Source organism: Lygodium microphyllum, chromosome 13 (genome assembly GCF_053477565.2).
Source record: "Lygodium microphyllum isolate KBCC chromosome 13, Lygodium_microphyllum_v1.1.10, whole genome shotgun sequence".
Taxonomy (NCBI): domain Eukaryota; kingdom Viridiplantae; phylum Streptophyta; class Polypodiopsida; order Schizaeales; family Lygodiaceae; genus Lygodium; species Lygodium microphyllum.
Genome location: NC_141147.1, coordinates 74,755,009 through 74,779,497, shown reverse-complemented (window position 1 = coordinate 74,779,497; position 24,489 = coordinate 74,755,009). Strand labels below are relative to the sequence as shown.

The window sequence follows — 24,489 nt, the reverse complement described above, 5'->3', positions numbered from 1 at the left end:
AATAGCATTGGGCCCAGCTCTACTCTAGCTTTAACCTGGTCAGCTGCTCGCTAGCACCACCACCAACTGACGCTTGCTCCAGAGGTCACCGCCTGCTCGATGAGTCCCCGCCAACTAACCTACTGACCTGCAGCGCCTCAACGTTCCTCTGCCCAGACTGCCTCTGCTAGAGCCGCCCGCCAACTGCCAACGCTTCTGCCACTCATGCCACTTTCGCTCTAGTCTACTAAACCCCTTGCGCCCGCCTGCCCTGGCCAGCTTGGACCTGTGCCCGCTTGCAATCTCTTCCCACCTGCGACCTGCCCATCAACCCTTTGTCTTGCGCTGCCCCTACGGCCTGCAATGCCCAATCTGCCAATAGCCGCCAAGCCTATCCCGCCATCGAGCGTGCCAACTGAGCAGGCCGCCAGCCTCCAGGTTGCGCTCCAGCACTCAACAAAAAGTCTGGATTAGCAGTGGTAAAAATAAAATTTCTCATTTTTTAATCAAATTTTATTCCTTGAGGAGGAGCTTTTGCCCGAGCAAGCATTATCAACTTCAATATGTATTTGGGACACGATTACTGCAAAGATTTCTTGGCAAGTGGGTCAAGAAATTTTGGGTCTTTTGGGTATTGAGTAGACATTGGCACATGTAGTACAGCTTCAGTCTCACATAGACTGATTTTGAGCATTTTGGGACAAGAAATTTTGGGGCTTTTGCATCTATAGTGCTGTTGAGCACTTATTGCACCCTGACCTGCATGCATTACAGACAGTTTTGATAGTGTGCGCTTCAATTTGCTAATTACAGCAATGTAATTGCTGTAATTTCTGTAAATTCTGAGATTTCCAAGTTTGTCCAGCTTGAGACATTGCTCTTTTGGTCTCTGATCAGCATTGTTTATCATGGCAAATCACGCAAGTGATATATTCACTTACGTATCCAAGGAGTATAGGTTGAATGGTAACAACTATTCACTCTGGTCCTTCATGATGAAGAATGTGCTGATTGAGAAGAATCTTTGGGATTATGTCAATGGTGAAGAAATTAGGCCCGGAGTTGTGGCTGTGAGAGAGGACGGCGGGATCAAAGCTCAGCACAGAAAATAGTAGACAATCTGAGAGTGAAGCACGACACCCAATCTATATGTTGAAAGAGTGTAGAATGCAAGTACAAAGTACAACCCTTAAACCTTAGGGTTGTAGGGGGTGTTCACACCCAAACATGGTAAGTGCCCATAAGTGTGTGTCACAAGCACATACGAAAAAATACCATTAGTCTGGGGGGAAAAACCTCTCCTACCAAGAGTAAAAAGTGCTCCAGTGTCCTACTGATCACACTCCTATCTGAACGTAGGCGTAAGTGAGGTGTGACTGAAATAACCAACAAACCCCCCTAGAGTGAAGAGTGATCAAGAGTACAAGGATCATCCGCCACCAAAGGAGATCAAATTTAAAGCATTACGAAATGCTTCAAATTTGTCAGGAGGTAGAGCTTTGGTAAAGATGTCTGCCACATTACTGGTGGACAAGGCTGATATCACCTGCATGTAGCCTCTTTCTGACAAAGTGATAATGTATCTCAATGTGTTTCGTGCGTGCATGAAACACTGGGTTCCGTGCTAGTGCAATGGCACTCTGACTATCAGTGAACAAAGAAGTAGGCTCCATAACAGATACATCCGGATCAGCAAGCAAGCGTCTAATCCATACACATTGAACAGTGGTAGTGAAGTTGCCTTGTATTCAGCTTCACATGACGATGTGGCAACAGTGGACTATTTCTTGCTAAGCCAAGATATACAAAACGAGCCAAGAAAGAAACAATTGCCACTAGTGGAGTGACGTGAATCATAATCACCAACCCAATCGGAATCACTCTAAGCATGTAACTGTAGTGGTCCCCCTTTGGATTGAGCAATCCAAGAGATCTACTACCCTGCAAGGAACGGAAGACGCGCTTAACAGCTTGCCAATGTGACATGTGTGGCTGATGCGTATATCTGCTCAGGGCTGAAACTGCAAACTGTATGTCTGGCCTAGTGTTGCATAAGTAAATAAGATATCCCAGTGCTGGAGCATATGTGTGTATATCAAACAAAACACTCTTATCATGTAATGACAGCTTAAGTCAAGGTTCCATTGGTGTACAGACTAGCTTGCAACCCTGTAAGCCAAACATCTCAAGAAGTTTACCAATGTATCCTGACTGTGATAACCCAATACCTCTAGCATCATGTATGAACTGAATGCCCCAGCAATAATGCAAAGACCCCAAGTCTGACATGTCAAAAGTTTGCTGCAAATTTTGTGTAAATGCTGAAATCTAATCAGCACGTGTCCTTGTAAGCAAGAGATCGCCAACATAAACACAAATGATCAGCATGGATCCTCCCTCTTTACATGCATAAAGAGCAGCCTCAAATGAGCTCTTTATGAACCCTTGGTTAAGCAAGAAAGCATCTATCTTTGCATACTAAGCTCTAGGAGCTTGTTTCAAACCATATAAAGCTTTTTTCAGCTTGCAAACCAAGTGTTTCAAGCCCTCAACTGCAAAACCAATGGGGTGCTATACATATACTTCCTCATGAAGTTCCCCATGTAAAAATGCAATTCAATATCCAACTGATACATAGTCTATCCATAATGAGCAGCCAAAGCATCCATAGACATGATGGTCGTCATGCGGGAAGTAGGAGCAAATGTCTCCTCATAGTCAATGCCTTTCTTCTGTGCATAGCCTTTAGCTACAAGCCTTGCCTTGTATTTGTCAATGGATCCATCTGCATTCTGTTTCAACTTGTAGACCCATTTTGTTCCCATGTTTGATTCTTAGTGATAAAATCCAATTCAGCTTTTATTGTTGCTATCCAATGCAAACTCTGTTGTGCATCCTCAAAACATTCAGGCTCCTCATCATCAAGGGTGCTTGCTGCAATAACAAACTCCATGGTATGTGAAGTATCATGCGTACGAGCTTGCCTTCTAGTACGACCAGCCATGGGTGCATCTAGATGACTAGATTTCATAGTCTGTAAATACCATCTAGGCATTTGTCTTGCCTCCTGACTGTGCATAAGCTCTTGCTGAATTTCAATTTCAGCACTTTGCTAAATATTCAGATCAGCCAATGGCTGATTTTCTGCATTTTCCAAAGGAGCAGCTAGCTGAACATTGAATTCACTTGCCGAAACTCTAGCTGAATTACCAAATGTAATGGGCAGCAACCCTTCAAATACATCATGGGCAGCCTGATATGTGTCTAAACCAGCTAGGGACAATTCTGATTTTTTATCAAATAGTACATCCCTACTAACAAACACCTTTTTAGAAACAAGATCATAGAGTATATAGCCTTTACTCTCACTGCTATATCCCACAAAAATGCATTTAACAGCCTTGTTATCCAATTTCTTTCTGAGTACCTTTGGAATGTGTGCATATGCAAGTCACCCAAAGATACGAAAGTATCCAACAGAAGGTTTCCGGCCATTCCAAGCCTCAAAAGGTGTAGTTTTCTTCAAAGCTTTGATGGGGCATCTGTTCAAAACATGGCAAGCACACATGACTGCTTCCATCCAAAAACTGTGAGGCAAGCTCTTTGCCTTCAGCATACATCTCACCATCTCCATGAGTGACCGATTCTTCCTCTCTGCAACCCCATTCTGATGTGGAGTATAAGCAGTAGTGTATTGATGGACAATGCCCTTTTGCTTCAAAAAAGAATTCAGCATAGAGGACATGTATTTCCCCCCTCGGTCCGAACGGAGAGTCTTAATGTTACAACTAGACTAGTTTTCAACAAGTGCAATAAAAACCAAGAATGCATCATACACTTCTGACTTTTTAACCAAAGAGTAGACCCAACAAAAGCGAGTGAAGTCATCAATAAAAGTCACAAAATAGTAACATCCTCATGTCATGGGTTATACGAGTTGCATGCTCTTTCAGTTGATCAATCAGCGTATTTGACATTCACTCTTACTCTAGCTATGATACAGGCAGAGTTATGGCATGCTAGGATGGGGCATGTGAACTTTGGCAGCTTGATGCTCGTGTAGCGTACGCAGATGCTAGATGGATTACCTATACTGGAGAGACCTCCTGAGCACTTGTGCGAAGGATGTATTTTGGGAAAAATGCCTCATTTTTCATTTCCCGGTGACGTTGCTTTTAAATCAACAACCAGGTTGTAGTTAGTGCATTCAGATGCATATGGGCCTATGCAGACTAACACTGTACAGATTTGCCAACCGGAGGTGCACTAACAGAAGCAAATAAATCTCTGCAATATGTAATATGCCTAGAAGCACCATTGTTAAAAAACCAAGTGTCTACATCCTCAGTAGAGCTAAATGCTCGATCAACCCAAGAAGTGTCATAATTGAATCTGTAAAAACAATGGTCCAGGTCTGCAACAAAGGACGCGGACTCAATAGCAGTAGAAGGAGCATCAGTTAACAGACATTACTGACTCCTTTTTGTTCTCCTTCGCAATGCGTTTTCTGCACTCAGTGATGTAGTGGCCTAGCTTCTTGCAATAATGGCATTTTCCCTTTTTGACTTGCGTACCCCCTTGTTTTTTACTTGCCTATGATGTGCCAGAAGTCTCAGAAATCTGTGGAGCATTTTTCACTAGGCTGCCTTTGCCCTTCTATCTAGCCATAAAAGGCTACTCAAAGGCTATAGCATCCACACCACTATTTCTTCTCGTTTGCTCCTCCTCTAGAAGTAAACTCACTAGCTGAAGAAAAGTGATTGGTTGTGCGGCAATCCTCATGGTGAGGCTTAAGGCCGTATGAAAAGCCAATTACGAAGGAGGTAATGAGTTTAAAGTGATAGATATCATCTGTGCATCCGTATAGTACTCATCAACATTCATGAGTTGCTCGCGCAAGTCATGAATTTTGTTCAAGTGATCCTCAATAGAATCACCTTTATCCATTTTCAATGTCTCTACCTCTTTCTTTAAGAAAGAGATGTGAGTCTCATTCTTGCCTACAAACATCTACTCCAAACTTAGCCAAGCTTCTGCAATCAGCGACAAAGCCTTTGCATCTTGTGTATCCCATGCTTTTTGAGCTATTGATCTTTGTAGAAGTGGCTGAAGCGGAGCAAGCTGAGGTGCTTGTTGTGCACATCCTCATGGAGGAGTAGTTGGAGCCACAACTCCAAGTCCAGCTTCTTCTCCACTAACATAATCCCAAAGATTTTTGGCCACAAGTACATTCTTCATCATGAAGGACCAAAGTGAATAATTATTTCCATCCAATCTTTCCTCCTTCGATACATAGGTGAAGACATCTCCTCCCAGATTTGCCATGATTATCAATTACCAAAAAAAATACAAAAGAGCAATGTTGTAGCGGGACTAAATTGGAAATCTGAAAATTCCCAAAAATTGCAGGAAATAACTTTCTGCAATTAGTGTATAGATGTGCACTTTGTCAAAACTGTCTGTAATGCACATAGTCCAACATGCAATCAGTGTTCAGCAACACTATACCAAGAAAATCCCCAAATTTTCTTGCCTCCAATTTGTTCAAAACAGTCTTTCTGTGACTGTAATTACAGTGCGTATGCCAATGTCTTCAGAAAACATGAAAACCCCAAAAAATTTTATAAATGTGCCAAAAAATTTTGCATCCAATGTGTCCCAAACACGTTTCTAAATGCTATGTCTACTGCGTAGGAGCCCCTGCTTCCAGAAATTTATGTTGGAATTAAAAAAATTAAAAAATTCACCACAAAATCACGGGTTCACTGGCGCAAATTCGTCAGGCAGGTGTCAGGCGGGTATAGTTAGGTACAGGCGTCGCTTTAGAAGGGTGCTTCATTCGGACTGAGCTGGCGACGATTAACAGGTGCAAGTGACTGGCGACTATTTACACGCGCAACGACTGACCTGTGGCATAAAGGACGCATTTGATGAGACGTCTGGCGGGGCACAACAGGTGACAAACAGCACAACAACACTGGCGGGGCGTGCAGCAGCTAGCGGGCGACATGGCGGCTGCATACTAACATGGAGAAGGGAAGGCGTCACAAGGGCCAAAAGAGGCAAGCACCTCATATTAGATAGATGAGCTCATGCTGGCGGTGCCTTCACAAATTGGCGGGGGTCTCTAAAAACGTGACACAAGACGAACATAAAGGGGTCAAACACCTGAGGTCCACGCGGCAGGAGCTGGAGGAGTTGACGAGCAAAACACTGGCCACTGCTATAGGTCGTGCTGAACCTGGGGCAAGGTTGAGCTGAAGAGAACTACGAAGCTAAGCTGAACAAAGCTGAGCTCAGGAGAGCCATTGCTACTCTAATACCAAATGTGAGAGAGGACGGCAAGATCGAAGCTCAGCACAGAAAACAGTAGACAGTCTGAGAGTGAAGCACAACACCCAATGCAATTGCTGAAAGAGTGTAGAATGCAAGTACAAAGTACAACCCTTAAACCTTAGGGTTGTAGGGGGTGTTCACACCCAAACATGGTAAGTGTCCGTAAGTGTGTCATAAGCACATATGAAATAATACCATAAGTCTAAGGGAGAAAACCTCTCCTACCGAGAGTAAAAAGTGCCCTAGTATCCTACCGATCACCGACACTTCTATGTGAGCATAGGCGTAAGTGAGGCGTCAATGAAATAGCCAACAATGGCTCCTACAACTCCTCCAGGAGGGCGTGGACAACGGGCAGCTCAACCAGCTCAGCCACTTCCCCAAAGATCAGAAGCACAAAAGGCATGGGATACACGGGATGCACAGGCTTTGTCGTTGATTGTATTGGCAGTTCAACAATCTGCAGCTTCTTCATGACAAGCCTGGCTGACCTTGGACAAATGTTTGCTGGAAAGAATGAGACCCGCATCTTTTTCTTGAAGAAAGAGCTTGAGACAGTGAAGATGGATGAGGGTGATTCTATGTAAGATCACCTAAATAAAATTCAGGACTTGCGTGAGCAGCTTATGAATGTCGATGAGTATTACTTAGATGCACAAATGATATCTACTACCTTGAATTCATTACCGCCCTCGTTCTTGGCCATTCATACGGCCTTGAACCTCACCACAAGGATTTCCCCACAGCCACTTAGTTCCTTTAGCTAGTCATATTGCTCTTAGAGGAAGAGCAAACACAAAAGAACAGTCGTCTGTATGTTATAGCCTCTGAGCAGGCTTTTATGGCATGGCAGAAGGGCAACGGCAGCCAAGCAAAGAATGCTCCACACAACTCTAGGGCTTCAAGCACTTCACAGGGCAATAAGAAACAAGGGGGCACACAAAACAAGAAGGGTAAGTGCCACTATTGCAAGAAACCAGGCCACTACAGCAGTGAGTGTAGAAAGTGCATAGCCAAGGACAAGGAGGGATGTCTGTTTCTGATGCACCTTCCACTGCTATTGAGTCAGCATCCTTTGTTGCAGACATGGACTAGTATTTTTACACATGCAGTTATGAATCTTCTTGGGCTGATAGAGCATTTAGCTCTACTGAGAATGGAGGCATATGGTTTTTTGACAGTGGTGCATCTAGGCACATCATATCTCGCAAAGATTTGTTTACTTCTGTTATTGCAGCCCCAGTTGGCAAGTCTATACAGTGTACCAACAATGCATCATACCCTCTTGGAGGTATTGGGAAGATTGTGCTGACAGCCATTGATGGCTCTATTCTCTGCTTGCAGGATGCCTTTGAGAGGTTTGTCTTACAAGATTGCAAGCCAGTCTGTATACCAATGGAACCTGGATTAAAGGTGTCATTGCATGATGACAGTGACTTGTTTGATATCCACACACATGCTCCAGCACTTGGATGCCTTATCTATCAATGCAACACTAGGCTAGACATACAATTTGCAATTTCATCCCTAAGCAGATATATGCATCAACTACGCATGTCACATTGGCAACCTCTCAAGCATGTTTTCCGTTACTTGCAGGGTACTAGGACTCTTGGATTGCTTTATGCCAAGGGGGGACCACTGCACTTACATGCTTACAGTGATTCTAATTGGGCTAGTGATCATGATTCTCATCACTCCACTAGTGGCAATTGTTTCTTTCTTGGCTCATCTTGCATCTCTTGGCTTAGCAAGAAACAATCCACTATTCCCACATCGTCATGTGGAGCTGAATACAAGGCAGCTTTCACTATCACAATTGAATGCGTATGGCTTAGACACTTACTAGATGATCTCAATGTATCTGTCACAAAGCCTACTTCTTTGTTTGCTAACAATCAAAGTGCCATTGCAGTGGCACGGAACCCAATATTTCATGCACGCACGAAGCACATTGAGATCCATTATCACTTTGTCACAGAGAGGCTACATGCAAGAGATATCAACCTTGTCTACTGTCCTACCACCAGTAATGTGGCAAACATCTTCACCAAAGCTCTTCCTCGTGACAAATTTGAAGCATTTCGCAATGCTTTAAATTTGATCTCCTTTGGTGGATGACCCTTGTATTTTAATCACTCTTCACTCCAAGGGGGTTTGTTGGGTTTGACTTACACTTACACTCACAGAGGAGCATTGGTGATCTTTAGTAGGACACTGGGCACTTTTTATTCTCTGTACGAGAGGTTTTTTCCCTAAACTTATTCCCTTTATTTTATGTGCCTATGTTACACATTTTTGGGCACTTATCGTGTTTCACACTTTGGGTGTGAACACCCTCTTACATTCCTAAGGTTTAAGGGTTGTACTTTGCACTTGCACCTTACACTTCAAATTATTGCATTGGGTGTCGTGCTCTCGCACTCTACACTGTCTCGACTCTCAGCTGGGCTTTGATCTCTTCTTGTTCTCACAGGGAGTTGTTTCTTCTATACCACTACAGTTGAGTCTTCCTATTATGGATTCATCTCATGTCCTTTTGCTCAAAAAATTTGGCTCCTCCTTTCTGACATTTGGCATGCTATGGTGGGGACTAGGATGGGTCCTTTGGATTGGGTCTTTGGCAAGGCTAAACATCATGGTCCTGCACAACCCAATATGAAGATTCTGTTTCACTTTTTTCAGATTCTAGATTTGCCAGCATTTTTGGTCACTCGCAATGCATTCATTTTTTATGTACCTCCGGCATCCAAAGTCATGTTGTGAAGCTTAAGGGACTTATTATTCGACATACCAATATCTTGACTAGAGATGATTTAGTGCCTTGGCATCAGGGGGTCTTTTCAGTGACCTTGCCCTGACTTTTGTACTTCTTTGTGTTCTCTCCTCACGTGACTTTTGTCATCTTTTAATCATTTAATATAATATAATCACTCATTATGGAGAGAGAGAGAGAGAGAGAGAGAGAGAGAGAGAGAAGAGCTAGACCACCACTTGAAGATTAAAAATTACTAAATTTCAGTTCTTTCTGGGCAAGTGCATAATTTTCTGCTCTTTGCAAACTTTCTTGGGATGAACAGCCTTTGTTTCTTGTAGAGAGATCGGTGAAAATAGCATAAAGCCTGAATGTTTTGTACATAGATGAACTCAGATTCTGAGAATGATACAGAGCAATCTGATAAAGCTGTCAAGATGAAATGAGCTAAATGAGTGTAAGAGAAAGTTGCTGATATGACTATGGCTGCCACCCCTGATTAACATATGAAGACCTAATCAGGTAGTGTATGAGACTATGCATGAAGAGAAAGTTATTACTCCTTGGGACCGAACTATGTCAGTGATAAAAACGGATACTTGCATACATTTGCACTTTGGGAGATTACTTTTTTTTTTCTTGCAAATAAAATGTGGCTGATTATATTACTTTTAAATAATAAAAAAATTATTACAACGGAGTGCTCATGCTCAACAAACTAGCAAGAGCTGATGAAAGTCACAACTACATCATGTGTACAAGGCTCTGAAGGCAGTCTGGGGGGGATGGGGGCAAGAAGCCATGGGGGAGGAGGGGGGGGGGGGGGGGAGGGAAGGTATATATCCTCATCTGGGCCTGCCTGCCTGCATCACGAAAAACAGGTCCTGGCCGCCCCAAGTGCACATGAAATGACATCGAAGTTCGTAACAAGCCCTGGACTCGCCCTGCACCTCATCCCATCGGCCATGGAGGGAGTGAATGATGGAGATCCAGAGCTCTGCTAAGGTCACCTATACTGAAAGTCTCTCTCTCCCGAAGGCCTCCTTACACCGTGCCTTCCAAATATGCCAACCAGTAAGACTCCCTATGATCTCCCATACCTTAGAGCAAATCTGTTGTGGGCTCTAGTACCTGGCGGATGGGTAGAGCCTCCAAACCGACCACTTTGCACGACCCTGCCTCGATAACGAATATCGTGTCCTACATCCTGGCCTCATATAGAAGGTGACGGCCCTGGCTGACCGCTTGCCAGCAGAAAGCTCCCCATGAGATACATCCAAGGCTAGGTGCAATACGGCGAAGGATGCGGCATGCTTCTCTCCACACGAGCTGCGCCGCCTCACACGACCAAAGGTAGTGCTTCGGGGTTTCCAGAGGCTGCTATGTGCCACGCTTACAACCTCCCTCCTTCTGCATCTCGGCAAGCCAGCTTCCCACCACCAAGCCTCCATGTGCCACCAGCCATAAAAAATACGATACCCTCCTTGGCCTCCAGCTATCCCATAGGCGGTGCCAGAAGCTCCTTCGGAAAGGCTCCGTGAAGCTATGCTCCGCCCAGTGCCTGCTTCGTGACGGCGCCCAATCCATATCCTCCTGCATCAATACGTGTCTGCCAATCCTAGAGGTGTATTCCAGGAACCTCGGTGGCTTCTTGGCGACCGTCGTGGCCGGCCATAGCCACTCTCCCGAATTCCACTCCAGCTCATCAAGTGGCATTCCCTCCCAAATCCAAACGCGCCACTCCCCAAGCTCCTGCCAGAAGACAAACGGGTCCAGCCGCCATGTCTTCCCCTAAGGGCCAATCACTCAAATCCTCTTCCATGAAAGGACAACTATCCCCTCATCCTGCTGCCCTTTGTCAAGAGCCAGACGCCCCCCCTCCTGTACGGTGCAGAAAGTCCCAGGTGGAGTGCCGCCCACTCTACCTTCCACCTGTAGGGGGATGCCTGCTGGTGAAAACCTGGGGGCCCATACCTCCTTGGGCTCTATCGGCTCTCGTATCGGGGGAGCAAGCCACTCCTGAGGTATTGCAACGTGTATCTCCCTTCTTCTCAACTCCAGTTATCTCTGGCAACTTGATACTTGCTGCAACACCTCCTCATCCACCATCCTGTACACCTCCTGCTATCTCTTGATGGTATGAGTCGGGCCAACCTCCCAACCAGCCCACTGGATATGGGGGCACTCACCAATCTGTGCCCCTTCCTGAACTCTAACCTAGGGATTCCAGATCACCGACTGACGGACTATCTCCTCTTGGCAGCCTCGAGGGCTCTGGATTAGGGCCTCACGGAGCAAGCTGCGTAGAAGAGGTGATCTGGGGGGGGGGCGGTTGTGAATTGGGCTGACATGAAGATCCATCTCAGGGAAATGGCCTCCTCCCCGAAAAGCGAAGCCTCGGTCCACAATTGTGAAGACCCTCCTGCAATAGGACCTTCCAGGTCTGCCTGGTGTGAGGCCACAGACAACTACCTTGCCCAAGAGGGCCATACTTTGATACTCTAGATCTATGATCCCAAGCCCTCCCTCTGACCAATGTCGTATGACGGTCGCCCACGCCACCTTGGCCCTCGAATCCCTAGAGCCGTCTGACCCGAACCAAAGGAAGTTCTACACTAGTAGGTAGCGAAGCTGCACTACACAGTATAGGAGAAGCACCAACATGAGGTGAAGTACCACGCTGTCGCTAGGAGGACCTGGTTAACCACCAGGGCTCAATTGCCTAGTGAGAGGCGAGCCATGCTCTAGTAGGTCAGCTTCCTCCGAATAGAATCGAGGACTAGAAGAAACTATTGGGCGGGAGTGATATCAAGTCCCACTTGGAACTCTAGGTACCGGATAGTCTGCCCTCTGCTCACCCATCTAAATCCCAGGTGGACGCCCCACTCCATGCTAGAGTTCAAGTCTGTGAGGAAAGCAACCGATTTTTGCCTGTTGATTTTCGCTCCCGTTGTAGAACAAAACGCCTCAAGAGCTAGCCTCACTCTCTCCAGCATCAACTCATCGTTCTCTATGTAGTGTTGTATCATTAGCATACTCTAAGTCTAACAACTCAATCTCCTCTCTCACTGGAAGTCGGAGGCCACATAATCCACTCACACCTAACCTGAGGAAGTGAGACATCACCTCTGCAAAGAGTAAGAATAGGTACGAGGCCAAGGGGCAGCCTTGCCGGACCGATCTCTCAAGCCGAAACTCCTCCCCTCTCCTACTACCAATAAGAACCCTGCTGGTGGGCCGATCTGTAAAGTGCAGAAACCGCACGAGTCCAAGCCTGGGAGAAACCCAACCTCACCATGGTGCCCTCTAGGAAATCCCAGTCCACCTATCATAGGATTTCTCGAAATCCAAGAGCAGTACAGCCAGTCTTTGCCCACTGTGCTGAGCCCACTCTGTCGCCTCAAAGAAAGTGAAAACATTGTCTAGGATGCTCCTATCCTGGACAAAGCCTGCCTGTGTGTCATGGATGATGTCTGGAAGTACGGGGCATAGTCGCCTACAAATCATATTTGCCAGTGCATTATAGGCCATTGACAGTAAGCTAATCGGTCTCCACTGGGAAAGCTCCAATCGGTCTCCCACTTTGGGGAGAAGACTAATAAGGCCTGCCAAAAGACTCCCTAGCATTTGTCGTGAAGTGAAAATCTCCTAGAAGGCCATCAGTAGGGGGTCCTTCACCACTTCCCAGTAGGTAGTGAAGAAGGCCTTAAAGAGGCCATCCTCTCTCGAGCATTTCTGCCTGTCCTGTGTATGGAAAGCCTCCTCTAGTTCATTCTCTATGAAGGGGGCTAGGAGGAAGTGTCCCATCTCCTCTGTGACGAGGGATGGGATGTGATCCCTAACCTGCTGTCTATATCATTGTCCTCTAGCTGAGGCTATCTCTTGCTGGAAAAGGCATCTGTAGTAGTCGCTGGCAGTCTCCGTCACCTCGTCTAGGCTAGAACGAGTCCTCCCATACTGATCTTGAAGGTTGCGTATTTGCTCTCCTGAGGTGCGAGGCTGGAGCACTTGGAAAAACTCCCTGCACATCGTGTCCCCCTTCCACGCCTAGAAAGTTGTTGAGGTGCAGAAGGAGAACTCCGAGTGCCTGTCCTCTAGGCCAGCAACGGCTGCTCGCCTGTGCATTTCCTGTGCGTGGAGGGTGGCATCCCCTAGTGCCTCCTCTAATAATCTCTACGTGGCTGCAAGTTCCCGCCGGAGTGCTCTCTCCTCCTCCCAGCTCTACTGCCTAGCCTGCATGGCTGCCTCTTGGCAGATACTGCTCGACTCGGCTAGGACCTCTGCAACCTCCTTTGTGATCCAGTCCCTCTTGCCCCACTCCCTGGTCCAAATCTGCTCTATCTGTCTCGTCACCTCCTCCCTCGTATAGTTCAAGTCAGGGATTCTACAGGATGTGTGTCTAGGGCAGATGCTAGGGGATCAAGTGTCAGGAGGACGGGGCAATGATCGGGCAATGATCAGACAACGTGGTGCCTGCCAACTGCCCAATTTGGCCTCCACAAGAGCCTCCCCACTCTTCCACATAAAACATGTCCAACCGCTCCAGCAGGACTCCACCTAGCCTGCCTATATCCCCAAGAGAAGTCCAGCGACCTCTCCCTTCTATGGAAAGCAAGGTCTCTCCAGGCATCACGTGCTCCTACTACCAGTAGAAAGGCCTCCCATGCCTCTTGCTCCTCCCCAGCCATGCCCTAGTAGTTTCTACCTCTACCTTGTTGGTCCTCCAAAACCTCCAGGTTGTTGAAGTCTCTACCAACGATCCAAGAGTCCACCTCTGGGAGTCCATCTGCAATCTCCACCTAGAAGTTGTTGCATGCCCTAACCTCCGTAGGGGAATAGACATTGAGGACTCCAAGGCATGAGTCCCCAATATCCAATCTGATCCATAGAACCCTCCCTGCCACTACCATCCCGTGGTCTCCTACACACGCAGTGAGACTCAAGCCAATAGAAGAGCATACTCCTCCACTCTTGCCGTGGGAACCTATGGTGTGCTCCCAGTAAGTGTGAAAGCTGCCCGCGAGTACCTTCTCTACCCGCTAGGCCTGGGTGGGAGTAAGCTTGTGCTCCTGTAGAAGTAAGATGTCGATCCGTCCGGCAAGGGTAAGCTACCCTGCCAAATAATCAACTTCCTGGAACCACATGCCCCACTGTAGTGGAGGCTATTCACATTCCAGGATGCCAGGTGTAAGCTCATGGGGAAACCTATGACTAACCGAACAGATATCTATCTATTCGGTGTGGAGGCTATTGATGAGGAGGAGAAACTATGGGGCATGCAAGTATGCTTTGCCACGGGTCTCGAGGGCGAACTCTAGTCCCCCATGGTGGCCCTCGACCGGACCATAGGGGTGATAGATGCTCCAGGTGGTACTATCAATGCATCTATCAGCCATGCTAAGAGTCGTGACTCTGTACACTGGTAGAAGCGGGCTGCTTGCGCCACGGGCCACTCGATCACGTCCCTCGGAGCTCTCCACTATGGAGGGGCTCGAAAGATAATGCTCAAATGTGGGACCTCGGTACCAACCCACCAGTTAATGTCCATCATGCAACCAGGCCACTACTGTACAAACAGTGCTAGTCCTTCTTCTCCCATCCACAGGGAGATGTGGTCCGCCACCTGACTCTTCAACTCCTCTATCTGTGTCGTCGTCCAATCCCCTGAGTGAGAGGACTGAAGGAAAAAAGCGTAGTTTGGTCCATCCGGCGGAGCTAGTAGATGGACCTTGCCCTTCCTTGACTTATGAACCATGAAGATCCCCACCTCTAGAGGTAGTGGGAACTCTCCGCGCTCCGCAACTCTAAGGTAGGACCATGGGCCACTACGAAAAAACTCTTGTGGCAACAACTGTGCCTGTCTCGGAAAAGTGTGGCGGGCGGTAGGGGTAGATGAGCTGGTGGCTGTGTGGGAGGAGGAAAATTGATGGTCCAAGGAGAATGTCGGCATGTATGGCTCATCACCTTCTGTGGGATGAGGGGGGTGGGTCTGGGGGTGATAACCTGAACCGGGTGTGGATCGAAGCTGATGGCCCAAGAGGGGGCGGCTGTGGGATCTCAAGTGAGGTAGTCTCTGGCGCGGGTGGTGGATGTGGGGGACTACAGTCATGCCGGGTGGGGCGAGCAAGGGGGGGGCTGCGGGGTGCTTTGCCGACGGGGCGTAGCTTGCTCTCCTACTCCCTGTTGTTAAGGCTGTGTCTAAGGAAGCTAGCTGCGGCCCCCCCTACCGTCTCCCTCTCTGTCGTCTCTGGACCCGTGTGAAGCCGTCAGCATCCACCTCCGGGCCTGTCGGCGGAGCCACCTTGGCTCTGAAATGCATACAATTTGCTATCGGATGCTCAAAGTTGTGGCAACGCAGGCACTATCCTGATTGCCTAGTCACAATGACCTGCTGCCTAAAGGAGTGACCTCCTGCCTCAATCTCCAAGAACTTTGGTACATTCTTTGTGTCTTTCACGGCCACTCATACCTCGAGGACTCTTGTAGGTGTCACTGCATCCGCAAAGAAGGCAGGAAGAACTGTGCCGAACAGCTGTCCAAAGTCCTCCACTAACTGGCGATACTCTACTGCCGGTCCGGGGAAAAGTAAGGTGACTAGGTGTCTGAGAAATCTGTTGAGCGCAAAAGTCTCCACTATGAAGCCGCTATACTAGGGAACCATGTACATAACCCCCTTCGTGGAGGCATAGGGCGAGCTCTCCACTAACTCCCGAGTTGCATCTGCAGAGGTGAGTCGAATCATGAAGATCCCTCGGCCCATGAGGACTGCCTCCACAATCTGCGCTGTGCCAATGCACAGTGTGGAGTGGAGCTAATTTCGCACCTGGGCCCTCGCTGGGGAGTGTCCAACTACTTTACCAAATATCGTTGTTTCTTTAAGCTCCAACTCTGTGGCCCGGACAGTTAAGAGTTGTTCCTCAAAAAGGACAACACGCAAGGTGTTTGACTGGGGGCACTCGCAATGCGCGTCGGTGTTTGACCAAAGGTTTCCATTGCGCGTCCCTTTTGAGAACCTACCTATCACGCTGCTATGCTACCGGAGGGGAGAGTTGCTGCAGGGGGAGAGAGCAACTGGGAGAGGGGGAGGAGGAAGTTGCTGTTTTTTATGCCAATGGTGTCTCTCTCTGACAGGGGGCTGGGCCCCAAGGCGGGGGCAGCACATAAGGGGGGCAGGCGCAGGCAGGGGGGGCAGGGCAGGCGCAGGAGGGTGCATGAGCAGGGCAGGACAAGGCGGGCGCACGCAGAGCAGAAGCACAAGCGGGGGCGCAAGCAGGGGGGCAAACGAGCAGGCGCTGGAGGGGGCAATGGCAACGTGCTGCAAGCAAGAGGGGGCTCTCCGATGGCAATAGGGAGGGAATGGCGGGGTAGGCGGGATGAATCCGGCAGGGGGTGGCACGACGATCAATCAGGGGCGGGGGTAGCATGCATGATATGATGGGCTGGAGAGATCCGCGAAGGCTTATCTTTGTTCCATGTCCACCTTAAAGTGGGGAGATTACATAGTTATGTGCAAAAGTGATAGCAACAAATTAAGTAAGAGAGCCTACCATCTCACAAACTCATCTCATATTTTGATTGATCAATGAAGTTGGTTCAATGGAATGCTAGAGGGATTTGCTCTCCATAGAAACTTAGCATATTGTGGAAGAAATTGTCGTCATATTCTTATGTTGTGTGTGTGCTGTTGTGCAGCCCAAGAGGGGGGGCCTGTGGGATCTCAAGTGAGGTAGTCTCTGGCGCGGGTGGTGGATGTGGGAGACTACGGTCATGCCGAGTGGAGCGGGCAAGGGGGGGCAAGGGGTGCTTTGCCGACGGGGCGTAGCTCGCCTTCCTGCTCCCTGTTGTCAAGGCTGCGTCTGAGGAAGCTAGCCGCGGCCCCCCCTGCCGTCTCCCTCTCTGTCGTCTCTGGACCCATGTGAAGCCGTTAGCATCCACCTCCGGGCCTGTCCGCGGAGCCGCCTTGGCTCTGAAACGCATACAATTTGCTACAAGATGCCCAAACTTGTGGGAACGCAGGCACTATCCTGATTGCCTAGTCGCAATGACCTGCTGCCTAAAGGAGTGACCTCCTGCCTCATCTCCAAGAACTTTGGTACATTCTTTGTGTCTTTCACATCCACTCATACCTCGGGGACTCCTGTAGGTGTCATTGCATCCGCAAAGGAGGCAGGAAGAACTGTGCCGAAGAGCCGTCCAAAGTCCTCCACTAACTGGCAATACTCTACTGCCGGTCCGGGGAAAAGTAAGGTGACTGGGTGTCTGAGAAATTTGTTGAGCGCAAAAGTCTCCACTGTGAAGCCGCTATACTAGGGAACCATGTACATAACCCCCTTCGTGGAGGCATAGGGCGAGCTCTCCACTAACTCCCGAGTTGCATCTGCAGAGATGAGTCGAATCATGAAGATCCCTCGGCCCATGAGGACTGCCTCCACCATCTGCACTGTGCCAATGCACAACGTCGAGTGGAGCTAATTTCGCAGCTGGGCTCTCGCTGGGGAGTGTCCAACTACCTGACCAAATATCGTTGTTTCTTTAAGCTCCAACTCTGTGGCCCGGACAATTAAGAGTTGCTCCTCAGAAAGGACAACACTCAAGGTGTTTGATTGGGGGCACTCGCAGTGTGCGCCAGTGTTTGACCAAAGGTTTCCATTGCGCATCCCTTTTGAGAACCTACCTATCACGCTGCTATGCTACCGGAGGGGAGAGTTGCTGCAGGGGAGAAGAGCAACTAGGAGGGGGGGGAGGAGGAAGTTGCTGTTTTTCATGCCAGTGGTGTGTCTCTCTGACAGGGGGCTGGGCCCCAAGGCAGGGACAGCACACAGGGGGGGCAGGCGCAGGCAGGGGGGGCAGGGCAGGCGCAGGAGGGTGCATGAGCAGGGCAGGACAAGGCGGGCACACGCAGAGCAGAAGTGCAAGCGGGGGCGCAGGCAGGGGGGCAAACGAGCAGGCGCTGGAGGGGGCAGTGGCAACGTGCTGCAAGCAAGAGGGGGCTCTCCGATGGCAACAGGGAGGGAACGGCGGGGCAGGCGCGATGAATCCGGCGGGGGGTGGCACGACGATCAATCAGGGGCAGGGGTAGCATGCATGACATGACGGGCTGGAGAGATCCGCGAAGGCTTATCTTTGTTCCATGTCCACCTTAAAGTGGGGAGATTACATAGTTATGTGCAAAAGTGATAGCAACAAATTAAGTAAGCGAGCCTACCATCTCACAAACTCATCTCATATTTTGATTGATCAATGAATTTGGTTCAATGGAATGCTAGAGGGATTTGCTCTCCATAGAAACTTAGCATATTGTGGAAGAAATTGTCATCATATTCTTATGTTGTGTGTGTGCTGTTGAGCATAAAATGCATAGTCAAGCGAGCTCGTTCTTTCAATATATAGGCCATTGTGCTTATTATTCAGGACTCCCCACTATGCAATTGGGGATTTTCATGATAATGCATGAGCATTTTGCAGCCTGCAAGGAGATAAGAAATCATGTGCATGGGAGACATTCCATTATTGAAATCACATATGAGGGTGAGCGTTTGTGGCTGGATGCGTTCTATGCCCCACATAGTGGACATGCACAAAGCTCATTGTGGAGTACCCTAACTGATTCATCATGGATAATTTCAACATGCATTCTGAATATCAACAAACCACACTACCTCATTCTATGATGTGGGCCTAAGTGACAGGATTGGATGAAAGTAGTCTCATTGGTTCTAGACAATATGTGTTGACTTGGTCAAACCCACAATATTCAAGTTTCAGTTTCCATTCTACCCAACATGTAACAATAGAAAGTATGTTATTCATGATGACAACTTCTGCCTGAGTTCTAGCTTATGTTGGTGGAGGGGAAAAAATATCATTTTTTAATCTTTTTCCAATCGTTCGTGAGAAATTGTATCAACCAATGCATATCTATCATCAATTTTCACACAGATTGCTGCTGAAACCCAATAGTTCCTTCCTCAAACAAGGCCTTTTGGGGGGTAAACTTATTCAATGTTTTTCTTCCACAATCGTTGCTTATGGAGTAGATGCATGTATAGTATTCATAATGTTTTAAAAAAGATAGGAGTCGGCAATGGTCACACATCAGAAATGGAGTTCTTGACACACGGCTAAGGAGCTTCCACTTTGTAGTTATCAAAAAGCTAGATTCACTTGTATTACAAAAAATCTTCTGGATCACAACTATCAGTAGCAGAAATTTTTCATAATAATTAAACTTGAAGAATTGTGCACATCATACTAATTAAAATGTCCGTTATACTAATTAAGCTGGTAGAGTGGTTCACTTCATTCAAATTTTCTTACTTCAATTTGGCAGGATCAAATGGCTCAAAAACTACTAACTTAGATAGAGCCACTCTTCAATGAGTTGTCAATTTGTGCCGTGCATTATATCTAGATCCTCTTGGGCCATGAAAGATAATTGGTACACATACATATTAGGCTTGGGACCATTTCTTTGGCTTAATCAGCAGTCACACAAGTTAGAATATGGCTGATGTCATGGGAGATGCATTTTAAATTATTGTTTTGGCATAATTAAATTGTGCACATTTGAGGTGCACAAGTGAACTGCAAGCTTTGGGCAATGACAATCCAAAACCCAAGTTGGGCATGGGGACTCATTGGCAAAAGTTATGACAACTTATGTTGAATAGGTCCTAGTGGTACCTGGTGACAATCTTGGTTCTAGGCATTAAATGAGCCCTTGAAAATGACTTGTGGTGTCATTGGGCTAGAGGAAAATCAAACGTTTAATGCTTAGACTAAGGTTAATGAAAGTAGAAAGACTTTCAAGTTCAAAGGTCTTACAACATTAAATTATGGATGGACAATACCCAATTTGTGGGCAAGACAACAGGATTTTTTAATTTCCATGATATATTATTGCTGGAAACTCATTTCCAGAGGCTGAGTCTGCATTGGAAGTCTGCCACTTGTTAGAAGGATAGGGAAACTGCCATGCAAGGTTGTTTGGGCACTGACTGAGACCACCAAGGGGAGATTCCAACCAAGCAACAGCAGCAACAGAGGTTTCCAGCCATCAGCAAACTGTTGGACAGCAGGTAACAGCACCAAGAGGGCTCCAGATAGCAGATGACATCATCTACAAGGTCTGGGGCGGCAGGCAACCTGATCTCAAGGCTCAAAACAAGACTCTTTCCAGATTTGGATAGACATCATGCATACTCTATGCAAGGGTTGGGAGAGACTCCAAGGATAAGGAGGACGGATGACTTCTTGCAAACCTAGGACTCTGGCACCTTTCACACAGCCCCTCGCATGTTCTAGCCTTATTCCCCACTAGATTGGTTGTTCACACAATCATTGTATTTATGATGTACTTAGCTACTCTTTACACAAGTCTTTGTACTCTATACGTTACCTCAAGGGGATTTACCCACAGTGGAGGGAGACTGCCAACTATGTTACTTTCTTCACTATCTGGATGAAAGGGGCTTTCTAAGCTACATTGCAATGATAAAGGGAACAAATACTAACCTAAATAATAATGGCATTTGTGTGCAAGTAGCGCAAAATAAGGAGGCTGTGGATATATCAATTGGCCCATAGAAAAGCAGCAGTTGCAGAAATGCACAAGTCATCATTGCAGAGTGATATCCCCTATGAACATCAAGCTTACAGTGCTACATGGATGAGACTCAAAGATGAATTTGAACACCTTAGCACAATGCAAGACCCAACACAAGAAGCTTCCAGGGTACTCAGATGCTTCGTTTTAATAGAGAATAATAAGTCTTTCATAATCTTACAATTTCAATTCAAGAAATTAAACAAGTCCTAGGATCAGAATGTGATTACTTCAGAAAGCATATTATTCAATGCTACATTTTTGTTTTACATCTGTACCTGCTTCATCTGGACAAACAGTAATGATTGAGCCTGTAGCAACTCCAACTCGAAGCAGTCTTTTTGCCTAAGAATATACAAATTCATTAGATTAGAATTACCAAGAATACATGAAGAAACTCCAAGAAAAACTCGCATTCGATTATCAATGAGAATGGTGGCTATTATCCAATAAGAATGGTGACTGAACCAGACCTCAGTCCAAATAGCTTCAAATGTTGAACGGCATATAGTTGATGCTGCCTTGTCAGGATGTACTCCAACCACAAAAAGTAACTCTTTAAAGACCAAGTCACGTTCCATGTTGAAAGAAAATCGGATTTTACTCTTTACAAAAGGGAACGTTTGAACATAACCAAGTACATACAGATCTATTGTAGGCTTTCTTGGTTAATAAAACTTGATAAACCTATATGAAAATTCATTTTCACCATACACATTTTTGTGGCAATTGGTCTTTGCTAATGGACTAAATGAATCCTTAATGCAACAATATCTCCTTATACATCACCAATGAAAAAACTAGAGACAAATCATCTATCTAGTTGATCTAAGATTCATATATTAATTGTTTGGGGTAAAGAACTGGAAAAAGGAACATTTCTCATTACATGCTCATTAAAGGCGGCTGCTCCTTGTGGTTCCATACATCATAATAGAAAACAAGAAAAGGGTCACATTTTGTCACTCTAGAACTTCTAAAGCATTGTAAAAAGATCAGCTAAAGGTTAAAACCCACTCTTGACTAGATGCTCTACTTCGTGGCTATAGTATCCAAAATGGCCAAATAATTCAAAGTGAGTGATCTTAGACTTACAGGTGTGTGCATCATCACTTCAGATCTGTATACAGAGGACTAATGGATGCTGTTGTAACTGTTCGTAGACTGAGTGGGTCTAGGGACTAAAATTTTTATTAGTATTCAGCATGCCCAAGTGGCACATTTCTTGTGGGTGGACATCTATTATTTGTCATTAAGTTAGTGAATGCCTTGGTCCATAAGTCTTGGTCTTTTTGAGTGGGTTCATGCATTTGGGACCTGGGGCCTATCAATAAGCTGCCCATGTAACACCCTTTTTTTCCGAAAAGGTGTTCATGTTCTTAACTTCTAGGCAAAGTGGGCTAAAACTATCTGCGTCAAGTGGTTTAGGGACTAAATTCCTCTTTAACTCTTTAACATGTGACACATCCGTTGTACACAGACATGTATTACTTGTGCGTAGACATGTATTAGTTGTCATTACATTACCAAATGTCTTAGTCCACATCTCTCACTTACATTGAGTGGATTCATGCAATTTGGTGCCTATCAACAAGCTTTTCCAAATAAAGCCCCTTCTATTAACAGCTAAAACACAATATGTAAAAAACTAGTACAACCAAAGTTGCATGCTCGTGTGATAACCAAAATATATACAGAAGTCTTAAAGGCTACAGAGGGGAAAGAAGGATAGCACACTCAAATAAATCCTGCACTAATGCTCCACTGACAATGGGCCAACGATGCATACTGCAAGGAAGGCCCTACAAATGTCACAGCATGATGTGATCAGCCCTGCATCTGTCCTAGTGGCCCATGAGTGTGTATATGAGATCTGACGTACCCACATACGATGTCCATTGAAGTTCTGTTCAATCACATCACAGAAAAATAGGCAATCCATATATATGCCCAAACAGGAAGACTAGCTGTTAGGTCTCACCTTTAAGTTGACGGTTAGGTCACAGTAGGCTGTCTGGTTATGAGATCGAGTAAATGCGGCACAAGTCCAGTTGCAGTAGGAGGTTGTTTGTGAATGTATGCAACATTCTATAATTATATGCATGTGTGCCATTTGAGAAAGACAAAAAGACAGAATGATATACTAATGTTTGCAAAATGCTTACGTTGCCTATGAGACTTGAGTAAATAGTACAAGTGAGATATGATCTCATTAGAAAGCACAAAATTTTCAAAAGGAATTATGAGACTTGGAAATGATGATATCTAAAATGGCCATGGAAAAGCTAGTAAACCTATAAAGCTTAAAACATGAAAGCTCCCATGTCTGTGAAAAAGCTCCTATGCCAGCATTGATTTCACGGGTTGCAGGAAGATGTGCTCTATCATGTTGGGGGTGAGGTGCTTTGATGGGTGCCTCCTATGTTGAGTGATGATGGCTTGGGCACACATGAGGGCCACCAGCCAGGTCATGTACCATTTTGCAGGGCTGTCGAGTGATGTAGGTGGAAAATCCCTTCCTACTCACTGCCAAAGAATGTCAATGGAATCAAGGTCTATTCTATCATATTGGAGGTGAAATGTCCTGATGGAGTGCCTCCTGTATTGAGTGCAGATGGCTTGGATCTATTGGTGACAAGGGCTCTTGGGCCATCTCCCAGGAGGTCTGCAATGTCTCATTCTACCTAGGGACCTACTGATTCCTAAAGATGGTTGACTCCAACCTAGAGGAGCACTCTCCTCCAGGGGGCAGGGAGTGGGGGCAAAGAAAATACCATTTCTGTAATGAGTGCAGAGAATCCCTTACCGCTTTTGCTGCCAGAGAATCCCTTACCGCTTTTGCTGCCAGAGGATGCCAATGAATCAAGGCACTGTTTACAGCAATTGGGAGGTGACTAACCAGCCTCCCCAGATTTGACTGCCAAAGCATTTAAGCATTAAAATTCATGATCATAGTCTCAATTCTAATTCTTGTTTTTAGTTCATACAATATATTGATTTTTCAGTAGATAATACAGCAATAGGAGTCCCAAATAGAGCTCGCTACAACTAGTGCACACTAGTCCTTTATAGTAGTGCTTATAGTAGTACTTACTACAATCATTATAAGTAGTATTTATAGTGCTTTTAGTAATGCAAACACTTTTCTTTTTCATTGGTATTGCAATCACTGTCTCAATTTAGTCGTTCATAATTCTTGAAATTAACTACTACTTTAATTTCACATCATAGATTCTATTTTAATTATTGATCATAGACTCTATTAGTTCAACAATTATATAATTTTTTACCACAAATGACAAGCTCACTTAACAAGTACCTAATAGAGCTAACTAAACTTGGCACCTAATTACTTTCTAATTCATTATCATAGTTTTTACATTGATTATTAGTTTTCAGTTTATGTACTCTAGTAATTTTTTAGTACCCAATAGAGCTATAAAAGTACCAAATGGACATACCACAACTAGTGTTTACTAGTACTTAACAGTAGTGCTTATACTAGTATCTACTACAAGCACTGTAAATACTTGCAGTACTACCTATGGTAGTACTTACAGTACTTTCAATCTAATCATTCACAGTCCATGAATTTACTACTTTCTATTTCATGATCATTGTTATCTTGAACGTTGGTTCTTGGTTCTTTATAATCATTCATTGATACTGCAATCTTTGTTTCCATTGATATTGTGATTTTGTATCCATTGATAATTTTTTTTTTAGATTTAAATTTTGGCACATTAACTTAACCAATGTGCATAACCTCGTTCAACCAATTTAATTCAGCCAAAAATGACCCTAAGTCTTTTTT

The 24,489-nt window shown here is 45.9% G+C and overlaps 1 protein-coding gene across 12 annotated transcripts in view; it reads right to left on the bottom strand.

Annotated features, from left to right (window-relative positions):
* Positions 1 to 24,489, bottom strand: part of LOC148026779 (uncharacterized) — a 219,631-nt gene that overhangs the window by 51,116 nt on the left and 144,026 nt on the right. For 9 of the 12 annotated variants that reach the window (XM_087691290.1, XM_087691285.1, XM_087691294.1 and 6 more), the window contains 2 exons: positions 21,149 to 21,231; positions 20,954 to 21,020 (listed from right to left, as the gene is read on the bottom strand). In XM_087691290.1, the coding sequence (XP_087547416.1) occupies positions 20,954 to 21,020; positions 21,149 to 21,231 (150 nt within the window). Of the gene's footprint in view, positions 1 to 20,953; positions 21,021 to 21,148; positions 21,232 to 23,481; positions 23,517 to 24,489 lie in introns of all 12 variants that reach the window. The other 3 variants (XR_015692898.1, XR_015692897.1, XM_087691293.1) reach the window with 2 other exon arrangements.